Source organism: Platalea leucorodia, assembly GCF_965183815.1.
Source record: "Platalea leucorodia genome assembly, chromosome: 6".
Taxonomy (NCBI): Eukaryota; Metazoa; Chordata; class Aves; order Pelecaniformes; family Threskiornithidae; genus Platalea; species Platalea leucorodia.
Window position 1 is genome coordinate 19,533,242 of NC_138828.1, and position 12,779 is coordinate 19,546,020.

The window sequence follows — 12,779 nt, forward strand, 5'->3', positions numbered from 1 at the left end:
GACTGTTTACAATATCACTAAAACACTGAGTTACTTAGAACCCGATACCCTGCCTCCCACCTCAAACCTGGCTGCTTTAAGCTTAGATTGTTGTCAGCTCACTGCCACAGCATCCAAGTGCAAACACACCCCAAAAAAATGTGATACGGGTCTCAACGCCCAGGGATGCTGAAAAACAAGGAGGGAAGGAAAATATCCTCTTCCTTTCACCATAGTGTGGAAACTCTCCAGAAAGGAACCCACAGTTCTGCAGGTTTTTTCAAACAGACACTGAAGAACAGAAGGACACTGAAAATTTAAAATGTGCACAGCCCTTTTGTTGCAAATTTCTTAAGAAGTGCAGCAACCACAATGAAGGATGCCATGTCAGGCCAAGAAAAATCAGTCACAGGACACAAAAATACCCAGACCCACTGATCAGTGTACTTCAGGTGTATTTTTTATTTACAGAGTGGAGATGCCTAATCAGTTATAAGGTTAGACACCTGATAATTCAGCTTTTTTTGTAAAAGTATATAAATATATACATGAAACTCTAGGAAGTAAACATTATTAACTGTGATACTTACAGTAAACATTCATTACTATGCTTATGCTAACAGGCATCTCTTAAAGCTTAATGCTGATTTCAAGATACCCTCTATAAAACAGCTGCAACTGTACTAAAAGGGCAAAAATTCTGTGCCATAAACAAGCTTTGAAAAGAGGCTAGTTAAAATGCCTTTGTAATAAAGTTTGCCAGGATAAAAATACTGCTTCATCCCTCCCACTCCCTCACCCCATAAGAAACAAATACCCCAAAACAGTTGCAGAACTGCAGGAAGTATTATAAGATTACTTTTTTCTTCTTCTTTACTTTTTTTTTAAATTAAAATATTTTTATTTCAGCATTTTATGACATATTAAGGAAGCTGCAAAAAATGCAGCTTTATTAAATATTATTTACTGTTATACAAAAATCTCACATATGTGTGCACGGGGCTGAAGACATTAGTGGTATTATATGACCTATCCCTTTTCCTTATAGCTATATACCTTATTTGGAATGATGGAGAGACTTTATAGAAAAGACATTTGACAGCAACTGAAGAAAGGGACTGGAAAACTATTCAGAGAAAACATGTGAGAGCCTCTAGACTTCCTTGCTTCCTTATTTTAAAAGCACTTCTGCTTCACTATTTTATTTGCCTCTCTGTTGTTCTTCATGTTGGAGATGATTCAGGACATAAAGGACAACTTGATAGCAGAAAATGTACTGATCCTGCAAGAGAAAGGAAATCACAGAACATGTGACAAATGCTTGCATCACCTAAGCAGTCCACTCTCACCTGCACAGCACTTGATTTCAATACTATTTCTACCGTTAAATAAAAATAAAACCACAAAACAAAAAACCCACGGTGGAGAAATACGCAACCTCAGCTTAAAACAAATACAGGCACTCCCCTGCCACTAAACATATATTTTCATATGGGGCATTTATCCGCCTTTCACACCAAAACCACCTCAAGCAGAGTAAGTACTTTACATAAGTAGAAATGAAGACAGCAAGTGAATTTCAAGGTCTTGCATCAATGCCAGCTAATACAGAACTCAGATGACAGTGCAACTTCTTATCTTAATCTCAATGAAACAAGTGTGGGGGCTCATACATGTTTTGGGGTGTGAGGTGGGGCTGATAATTTTGTGGTTTGGTTTTAGGGGTTTTTTTTGCTTGTTTGTTTGTTTTTTTAATATGATTTGACAATTCCTTCACATTCAAAGAAAAAGTGCGGATTTTAACAAGACCTTGTGATGCCCATCTCTAAGGTAAAGTTAAGTCGCTCTAGATCTGGATTATTCCTAAAACATTCATTTAACTTCTGGTTGAATATCTCCCCAAAGGAGATTTCAAGACATCTCTGGTAGTATCAGTGATTCACAGCAGCTATAGTTAGGCTTTCTCTTCAGTATATAATGCAATTCTTAGCCAAAAGAGCTCAGCTGATATCCTCTGTAACACATGCTTTTGAAGATGAAAACTCCCAACTTTTTTTTTTTTTTTTTTTTTTTAAGCCACAGATCAAAACAACACAACATGTTATAAATTGCATGCGTTTATAAATGTTAAATATGTACTGGTACTCACTGGTATGCATCTGATTTAATTCTCACGACACAAATGTTGCATGAGAGGGCACAAAGACAATCATTGTATGCATCACAAAGTTTTCTGGCACATCAGGGTTAGAATTTCAGTGCCCTTCCTTTAGCGTATACCTGGGGAAGCCAGACTCACCTCTGTCTGAACCATCCCATGTCTCTGCAGACGCATGGTGCGCACCAGGTCTGAGATGTCAAACTACCAAAACAAACAACAAGTTAAACATTCAAAAAAGACATACATGCATATAAAGGAAACATCCCCGCATCAAACCAAGGAATCCAACTAGGTACATTAGACATTTAGTAGTGAAACAAATAGCAATTCACTATAGCCTATGCATGTCTGGTAGATAACCAGCATGTGCTGTCGCTGGGCAATATGGATGTGGCCCTCCTACATCAGACACCCTCCTCCTCTTGGTTTCTTTCTCTGTGCACAGGCTCTCTTGCTTACTCTTACTGGAAGCCAAGTGTGCAGAAAATAGAGCCCCTTGGTCCAACCTAACAAAACACTTTTTATTTCCCCAGGTCTATGAAGTTCTAGACATTTACTGGGTGCTTAGAAACCCTGCTGAGCTAAGCATGACATAGCTTATCTTCTCTACAAATTCACAAAAAGATTTGCTACACCAGGCCACTGAAGGACATAAACATAAGGAAGCTAGCACCCTCCTGTGGATCACCCTAGAAAGCATATCCCTGGTTGTGCTGGAGAAGTTAATTTACATACCCTCATCTCCAGCTGAGATGTTTGTACACTGAGTCTTTGATTCAGTTGCCTAAACAGATACTCTGGTTGGCTTCTAGCTGCCCTCCAACAGTTCATGGATCTCCGACCCACTGAGCGCCACAACTCTCAACCCTAACGCCATTTAACACGATAGTTCCACTGAGTACGTACAGCCAGGCAAGGCAGGCTTTTCAACTTTTCCTTCAATTGCCTGAGTCATCATGGCAACACACTGTTGTTCCCAAACCAGATGCCAGAAGTCTGCTACGGTAGGAGATGTCCTTGCAACATCTAGGACATACCCTAGAATGTCTCAAGTGGCACCAAACAATGTTGGATTGCTGAGGTGTCAACAAACAAGACACTTAAGAAGATTCCCTGAGCTAACCCAAGAAGCAGCAGATGTTAGGAAGACCCCCCCATCAGCAAAGAAACATTTACCAAGTACTGTTGTTTTACACCCTGATTGATGTTACATTAAGACATGGCCAGCATGCTACTCTCAAAAGCATGGCATATTCTTTAAACAATTGAATAGATCCAATGGAACACATTTCCCGCAAGTCAAATGCACAGCTTAGCCCATCCTCTTGGGTACTCACATCAAGGTCTCTGCTGATTAACCCTAGAACAACATCTATACAAATAAGGGTCCCCGATCGTCCAATGCCTGCACTGCAGTGAGTTACGATAGGCCCCGATTTGTGGACATGCCGCATGTAGGAGATAAAAGTAAGCAGGTCATCTGGTTGAGAAGGGGTGTCATGGTCAGGCCAGGCAATGAAGTTCAGATGGGAAATGTGCCGTACTTCACCTGTCTGAGGTTTAAAAACAACAGTAACAACAAAACGTAACACATGGGAAGTTCCCAAAGGAAACAGTCTCAGAAGAGAGAGATTTGCCCAATGAAGGTGTTCTGTAATTCAATAAAACAAGAGAAACAATGAGCTAAACTGAAAATAACTAGCAAGTAACTGAATAGTATACAGTTCACTGTGCAGACTGAGCTGATCACACAGAGGAATGAACCAGCCAGACTGAATTATTAGTGAATTTCATATCCCTATGTATGTTTCTGTGGCCAAAGGCACCTAGGGAGCCAAAAGTTAGAGTCTCATTAGCATAACGAAATCATCTCCTGGCCCAACTGCCTTCTGCTATAAAGGCCACAGAGTAGCACAAGCTGCAACGAGGAGGACTTGCCCAGTAATGATCACTGGGCAAAGAGGAGAAGCCCTGGGTTACCTCTTGATGTAGACATTGCGATTGAAAGCAGGCAAGCCAGAAATATGCTAAAAATGCCAACACTCAGAAAAAAATTCTCAGCATGTAGAATTAGATTCACTTACCTGAATCTCTTCTAACTCCAGCACTCTAATGATAAAGCCCTTCAGCTGCTGGAGTCTTACAAGAGCAAGCCGTAGTCTATCATTTATCATAGTGGTTTTATTCAGTACATCTGGCCAGTAACGCTGGCATTTTATCTTTTCTCCTTCAACCTCCTGAGTCATCATGGCAATCACAGTACAGTTTTGCTCCCAAACCATTTGCCAGAAATCTGCTACAGTAGTAGGGAGAGGTCCTTGACATGCAATGTAAACGAACTCTTCATTCCCCACTGGCATGCGAATGAAGCTGGCATTGATGTATCCACCTTCGATCCCAAGAGGTACTCTAGTGGTATCATCTGCAATCCCCACACAACAAAAATACCTCAGTGTTATGCATGCACATAATTAGACCTTCACACACTAGAGATGCTGAGCCTTACACACTCCATAATACTTATATCCACAGATGCTTCCAGATCTTATATTAAAAAAGGATAATAATCACTACAATACCTGCTTTAGGATATCAATCAGTACTTCTCTCGGAATAAAGAAAAAGATGGCTAGGGAAGAAATCTAAACCAGCAGACAGGCAGGATACACGATTTGAACTGCCAGCACCTCTGAAACTGAGGTTGAATATTTCTCACTCAGAATTAACCTTTGTCAGTTCTCACTTCTCCTCCACACATCTCCCACCTAACAAACAGAATTTTGCTGCAGGAAATTTACTGACAATAGTATACATGTCTTTTTAGTTGTAAAATTGGAAAAACAGATCTTGTCTGGCTCCATCTCATTTAAGACACATGATCTGCTGAAACAACTGAAGAATCCATGAATATCCATCCCTACCTACTACGGTAGTCTATTGTTCACTGATCTTAAACTGCTTTATAAATGCTTGCTGTAAATGTGTAGAAAATAAGTGGCAGATTTATTTTTTTCCCTACTCAGTAGCACAACTAGGACTGGGAATGAAACCATCCCACTTCTGATCCAATTCATCTAACCATACAGGTGGTGGCAAAATATCAACAGTGGACTTCAGATTAGTTAGGACTTACAAGGAAGTATGTTTTTATATCTGTTCTTTCTCCTGTTCTCCTTCGCTTGTCCAATCAAACACTGATCCAAAGGTTTTAACTCCTGAAGGTTCTGTAAAGAAGCAATTACACATGCATTAGAAAGCACTGAATGGTAACAAGAGTTAAGAGCAGTTATGTAACCAAGTCTTTGACAGACAGAATCATTTAAAAAAATCCTAATGCAGATATGCAAAATAATTCAGTCGCAGGAAGGAATCTAATTTCACATAGCTAAGAAAATGAAGCAAAATAGACTTTGGAAAGGCTGTTTTCACATTCTGCAGCTAGATTTCGCAGCCTTTATTTACCTTGTCTATGTCTGTTAACGTCATATTCACTTGGTAATTTACCAGAAGTAATAATGATGTAAACACACTTTTGAATTGAATTCCCAGTTCAAACTAATCTTATCTCTCAGCAGCTAGTGGGGGGAAGGGAGAGAAGTCTTTGGTAAAGGAAGTCTTTTCATCCCTTTAGAGCTGCAAATTAAAGAGCTGTGGTATTTAAGGCAGTGATGAACCAGCCATTCTATTTCTAACTGTTTCATACTAGAAAAAAGGACTTTAAAGGACAAGTAGTTACTCACTTCAATCTCTTTAGAAGGGACTCCCTGTTCCAGCAATCCACGCAACATCCTGATCACTGACTTCAATTTGGCTCCTGAGTACTTGCCTCCAGGGAGCACATTCACAGTAGGGAGTGCAGAGATCTCTTCATTTGTCACTAATGGGAAATCTAGCAGAAGAACAAGACTGATTGATATTAATTATAAACGAATAAATAAATGCTAAAACTAGGGAACTGTAAACTGTAGGGCAATGTTGGATTTCCTTGTTGCTGTTCACCACTGTACTACTTGTTTTCTCTAGAAAGCCTCCATACACCAGAGAGAATACAGAGCTGTCCTCTCAGTTTGACAGGCAAAAACAAATTAACTAACAAAACCAGTATGACGCAAAATCAGCTTTGATGAATCCAGGAACTAACGGGAGTACTTTCCTGAACTTCCAATAAATACACTGAAACAAACTTCAAACACATTTTAAATGTAAGTTCTTCACACGGTAACCTACACAGGGATGAATTCAGAACTCTCCACTTAAACATCACAGACTGTGATTTTTAGCACTTATACTCAACATGTCTTTCAAGTGGTAATCGTAAGATGTGTTAAATACATCTTTTTTTCCAATAAAGCTTGCTTTCTATCAGGCCTTCAGTGTTTCTCTGAAGCACAACAAAATTAATAAACCAAGAGTCTCTCTGGTATCACAGTTAAAAGTGTCCTAAATCTACTGACTTAGTCTAAGGCTTACACGGATTATCCTTTTTTCTTTTAAGGAATGCAGACAAAAGCCTGCTGTATATGAATTTCAGGAACTGACATTTCTAATGCTACCTCAAAAAGTAAAGACTAGATTCTGCCAAACACATCAAATTGAGTAGTGTTTCACTCTGCCACATTGAGCAGCAGTGGAAGAATAAGAGTTGAGATAAAGAAAAAATATGCCTAATTTGAGCATGGAGTAGCCGATATGTGAAGCACATAATATATCAATCTGATCACAGTCAAACATCTGTATTGTTACAGCTTTTGTCAGATAGATACTATGGAAGAAATCATCTCAGCTGGTTTCAACTCTACTGCAACTACAGGCACAATGTTGCCACTACTTGTTCCTATTAACTCTCACACATTTATTACCCAAAGCTGTAAAGATCCTTTCCATAGGGTTGCTGAGCTGTTAGACTTCCCATTATGCCTGTCATTAAACCCTCAAAACATATCCAGGACATTTTAAAAATCACTCATGACATTTTGTCTATTTAATGTGATCCTCAGTTTTCCACTGATTATTTGTTAAAGTTCTTGCCTTTATTTACACATTGCTGGCTGACTGATTCAATCGGCAGTTCATCGCTTCCCCACGTGATTTCATCTTCATCTGCTTGGCTCAAGGGAGGTTGTGGAGGAGATCTATAAGAGGACAAGGTATGGAAGTAAGAAAGAACATCTAGAAATAACCAACACATTTGCAACCTAATAAAAAAATCGCCAGAAAGTAATTTACAGCTACAAGTATTTCTGGATGGGATCCATACCAGTAATCTCCAAAAACCACCGTATTTTTCCTTTTTTAAATCCCCAGCGGGGATTTGAAAAAGGTAGCAGTGGAAAAAGAGCCAGGAAGACATGAATCTAGTAATAACTACCACTGGAATTACTTTTCAAAGGCTATGCAGTCAAATAACATCCAATAGCAGATTTGTACCATTCACATAATTCACTACCTATACACTAGAATATCTATTTTCAGTTGCAAGTTTTCTAGCTTTGTTGAAGATGGTGATAAACATATTAAGTATTTTAGGTCATAATGTTGCTGCTTGTGCCAAGTCTCTTCCCAAAACTCCCCAGAAACTTAATCAAAACATAAAAAGAAGTATATACACTTTGACTGAAGCTTCACTTAGACTAAGGACTAAAATTATTTCACAAAGAAAAACAATGTTGGGAATTTCCAAAATTCAAGGTAGCTAAAAGGAACAGTTAGTAACTTGGCTAGGCACATCCTTAGTTTTCCATTAAAAAAAAAAAAGTCCCAGCAACCAAATGGGAACAGACGGACCAGTGGAACTATATGGTTTAGTTTCTGTGCTCTAAAACCAGAAGTAACATTAATGAAGCGTGTAAAGATTCAAACTGAAGACAGCATTGTTTGAATATTTTCTTCACATGCAAGTACCAAATCGTCAGTACAATGCAAATTAAGTTATTTGGAGCCATTTGAACACAGCCCAGTTACTTGTTACAACCACATATGAAAGGAATAAATAAAACTAGGGCATAGTAAACCACATAAAGCTGACTAGTATTCAGGCAAATTACAACCTTTTAAATAACAAGAATAGGCAGAGAGCAATTCAACAAGACATTGCACAGATATTTTACTGGGTTTGTTTTGGTTTGGGGGTGGTGCATTTTTTATGTTTGGTTGTTTTTTTCCCTCTCATTATAACATATCCCTCTTCAGAGTTTCAGACTTCACAGGTTTGCTTTCAAACAACACTAGAAAAAGAAATGTTACCTTTCTGGCATAGCTTTTACTTCACAATAGTCTTCACAACCGTTTACATGTGTTGGCTAGTGGAAGAAATATTTCAAAACACATTAAAGGACATAGTTATAACACTCACCCACTGTAAATTTTAAACAATTAACAATTACATGGACTATTTCTGAAGGGTACTAAGTTCAAAGCAGCACATAATGAAAGACTTTCCTCTTTTAGACATCTCATTAACCCAAAATAACAGAGGACGAGAACACTGAGCACTTGGAAAGAGGCTCTACTGTAACAAGGCCAAAAAGCTATCTTAAAATCATTCCTGACTCACAGCAGCAGTAGAGCCACCTAAATTTTCTCCAGTTGACTTTTTTTGTTTCTAATACTTAAACACCCTTTATGAGGTAAGTTTGATAGTGAAAACTTCGGCCTCCTGTCAAGCCACCATTCCTGTATAGAAGAGAACAGGGCTTTACCTCTAAATGACAGGTACTCCTATATACAGCCTCCTCAACAGATGATGAAGACTCAGCAGAGAAGGCGGCATTTTGATCCTCCTTTCAAGAAAAACTCTACAAAACCGTTTATACTTATTAGGCCAGCTTGCAAGTTTCCACTGACAAACTCAAGAGAATTTTACTTGTAGATCTCCTAGAGCACAGTGACACAGAGCCAGATTCCTGCTGTGACTCTCAGCTCTACTAACTGGACAGAAAGCTGCAACAGCCAGGATGTGCTGGACAGGCAGAGTTCTGCTGATCTGAAATGTGAAACAAAACCTGGGCATCTAGTGACTGATGTAAAACAGGACATGCAATGATGTAGGGTAAGCCACATATAGAAGTTGTTCAAGCTAACGAACGTATCCTAGCAAAAAGTAGGAGGTAAAGAAATCTCAAAAATTGCATTTTGGACAGTTAAGTCTACACAGCATTCATTGTGACTGCTTCCTTTCTTTGAGCAGGAATCAAGGAAATCTTTCAGATTAAATGCCTGAAATAACATTAACAAGGTAGTTTATTATCACCCTTTTTGTAAAAAAGCTGTTGGGCTTTATATGAGAAACAGTGTAAAATAACTCTATACTTTGTTCTCTTATATAGTTAATTTATGATAAAATAATCATATGCTATTTAAAAAATAAATGTTGGTACACCATTTACAGCTACTACCAACAAAGATGTTTTCATTTAAAAGACATGTAAAGTTATTTCCACAAGTTTTATGCCAATAAGGAAAATAATAAATTGGAAGAGCATCTGAGAAAGCAAAATCAGCAGATGAATGTCTGGCTTCTTGCCATCCCACCTCTGAAAAATCTTCAGGTAAAGACGACCCATCACAGTCTGTGTCTTCAGACTTATCTTCTGTCAGCTTTCCATTCATCTCTACTGGAACAGGAAAATCAGGAGATACAGCATAAGCACACCAAAAGATGCCCAGGAGTCACCTTCTCACAGATGTGAACCCTGTTACACCTGTCTGGCACTACACAGGGAATACAGGTGCCAGAAAAACCAAGAAACATCTTTTAAATCCCTTTGCTACCAGTGTGTTGGAAAAGAGGTCTTACTGTATAGGATAATCAGACTTTAGGCTTCTTTCTTTTTTAACTGGAACAGCTGTCATTACGTATGAGGTTGTTTGCACAGCTAACAGAATATCTGTGCTACAGCATAATGGATGGACAGGCTAGTGCCAGTAAGTTACAGATTCCCATGTCAATAGTGTTTCTGCAATTCAGTTACATTTAGACCAGCAGTAGGTCTAAACCAGGACTCAACTTGCTCTTTGTATTAACAAGACCTAATTAAGATGTGCCAGATAAAATCTGACTTGTATCTGTCTGCTACAGTAGTTCTCTGCTGCTGTATCTTATGGATTCAATTAATCTTCAGTTGCAAAGGCCAGAACCTAGCTACAAGAAATGGGAAGTAGTGGAGCTCCAATGATATTCCTCAACTGAGATCCTGGCACAGCCAGAACCTCAGCGTTCCCTGATTTCTAATGTAATGACCAATGACAATAACCCAATTAACTTGAAGAAGAACAAAAGAGCTGAAATAATTATAATTTTGGAAGGTATATCTTGAGTTCTAGAAGGAACCCCTACCGGAGTAGCAAGCATCTTGCTTGAACTTTTGGAGCATACATACGTAGTGTGACACCATAAGGGAATTACAAATCCTACTCCATGCTAAATTTCAGTTAATAACAACTGGAGCTGAGGAGATGGAGAAAGGCATATAGACAAGAGCAGGTACTGAAAAAAATAGTTTTTCTAAAGGAGACAAAGCAGATTGGCAAATTGTTTCGTTCTGAGAGATCTCAAGAAATTTCCAAGTTGTGCAATCTGCAATCAATGACATGTTGAAATGCTGAAGCGTGACTCTAGCTGCAGAACCAGGTACCTAAACAACATGAATTCCACTCAAGAGACAATTCCAGAATGGGATTCATTTTCTCAGATAACTTAAAGCAAAATTCAGATTTATCAAACCAGAACTTAACTTGTTAAATTGCATCTGAAGTTCACTGGAATCAGCAATGATTTGTCTGTGTTCTACTTGGGAAACTTTCCATTCACACATCAATTGAATGTCAGCTCTCCCTCTTGCCAAATCAATTGCTTACGTGGCACCTTGTTTCAAGAAGTATTTTGCTGTTAATGATATGATTTTTCAATGGCTCATGTTACCTGGCAGGTGATCTTCTGATGAGGCCTTCTTGAGATGTAGAAGACTCTGAGCCTCTGAAGTTGCATTATTACGATTTAAGAGGTTCTGGGCTTCTTCATCTACAACATCCAACAGATACTGGACAACTTCATTGTGATCATCCTCATCGTAATACTCATCATCTGGAACCTCTGTTTCTGAAGAGAAATAGTATAAAATGAGAAGTATTTCCCAATATAGGATGTTTTTGGGGGAAAAAAAATTAAAGGGGCAGACACCATGGCATTATTTCTAGTTGTTATGATGGCTTTCCTTCATTTCTCTCTAACACAAAATCCATTTTCCATAAATCTACTTCCAACATCAACTAATTCCTCTAAAACAGAGCACACGACTTGGAGATGATCTAAAATTGACTGCCAGCCTAGCATTGACTTATTTCAGCCTATTCAACAATGCTTTGATTCTCTTGTACTTGTACACTAAAGACTGAATAATGCTGTTCCCCATCTCACCTCCTCTTACCCGATTTGTCACTGTGTTTAGAAAAATCTGATATCTGACTGGTAAAGCCAAGGGAAGGTGCATCTCCAGATCCTGAGAGATTCATTAGTCCTTTTGTGTGATGGATACTGTTTTCTGTATTTGCCTGAGAAGGTCCTAGGATGCCATTGCCATTTATCTAAGAAAGTGAAGAACAGTACAAATCAACTCTTAGAGAGTCTGGCAGTTTGCTGAAGCAGCAAGCAACCCTTAAAAAGTTCACTGCTCTACTTAGCAACAAATAAAAAACTCTATTCATATTGTATTCTCATCTGAGAAAGCTGGGTGACGGGTGGGCAGCTTTTAGGTATGTTAGAAGTTTCACATGAAAAGAGCAAATAAAAAAATTTTAAAGCAACTAAGAAAAAAAAAACAGATGGTGAGGAAGAAGCAATTACTACAAGAGAACACATAGCAGTATTTAACATTATTATAACCTCTATAAAACATATACCTTTGGTCCCATGACACACCATTTCTCAGAAAAAACAAAGGGGGAAAAAAGAAAGAAAACCATCTAGTAAATGTAACATGCAAGCATCTGCAGAAACTGTAAACAGAATGGAGTTTTCTGGATCGCAGCCTTGCATCCTTCTCCTAAGACCATTTGGGTTTTGATAAAGCAGTCCCAAAGAAAGAGAAGAACAATTCAAAAAACTTGCATATTTATTATGATCACTGCTTATTCACATCAACTGACAATAGTGGGTTTGCATGCTTTTGTTAATGGATTGCTTCATTTATTTATTTATTTTTAAAATGTGTGTAAAAGTAGATCCTTTTCTCCAGCTAATGATAACAGCCACAACAGAGGAATATTTACCTTGGGCCTGTAAGCATCAGTTGTCTTTTCTGTTTTATCACAGGGATCACCACAGGAACAGCCTAAGCAAAAATGGGAAAAAACAACAACTTCACAACAATTTTTTTACAGAAATTAAATTAGCCCCCATCAATTATTGTATAAAAGAAACAAGGCATTTAATATTATGTTATGAAATGAATAACATTTCTGCCTGCCTGGTTACTGGGCATTGCCAAACTTACCTCTGATGGACTATACTTTACAATGGCTTTTTGACTGTTACGCTCAATGGGATCAGGAAGCATGAATGCTAAGTAACCAACTCTAAGCAAAGAGAAATGTTGATAAATAGCTTAGCAACATACAGTGGAAACACACACCTTTGGGAAAC

At 38.4% G+C, this 12,779-nt stretch overlaps 1 protein-coding gene across 1 annotated transcript in view; it reads right to left on the bottom strand.

Moving 5' to 3' along the window:
* Positions 1-1,131: 1,131 nt before the first annotated feature.
* Positions 1,132-12,779, bottom strand: part of PTPN13 (protein tyrosine phosphatase non-receptor type 13) — a gene marked incomplete at its 5' end in the record, with an annotated part of 102,655 nt that continues 91,007 nt past the window's right edge. Inside the window, 12 exons of the mRNA XM_082315064.1 lie at positions 1,132-1,261; positions 2,279-2,341; positions 3,478-3,693; positions 4,225-4,562; positions 5,274-5,364; positions 5,881-6,029; positions 7,169-7,272; positions 8,384-8,439; positions 9,671-9,753; positions 11,061-11,237; positions 11,566-11,722; positions 12,407-12,468. Of these exons, the coding sequence (XP_082171190.1) occupies positions 1,181-1,261; positions 2,279-2,341; positions 3,478-3,693; positions 4,225-4,562; positions 5,274-5,364; positions 5,881-6,029; positions 7,169-7,272; positions 8,384-8,439; positions 9,671-9,753; positions 11,061-11,237; positions 11,566-11,722; positions 12,407-12,468 (1,577 nt within the window). The 3' untranslated portion in view covers positions 1,132-1,180. The remainder of the gene's footprint in view (positions 1,262-2,278; positions 2,342-3,477; positions 3,694-4,224; positions 4,563-5,273; positions 5,365-5,880; positions 6,030-7,168; positions 7,273-8,383; positions 8,440-9,670; positions 9,754-11,060; positions 11,238-11,565; positions 11,723-12,406; positions 12,469-12,779) is intronic.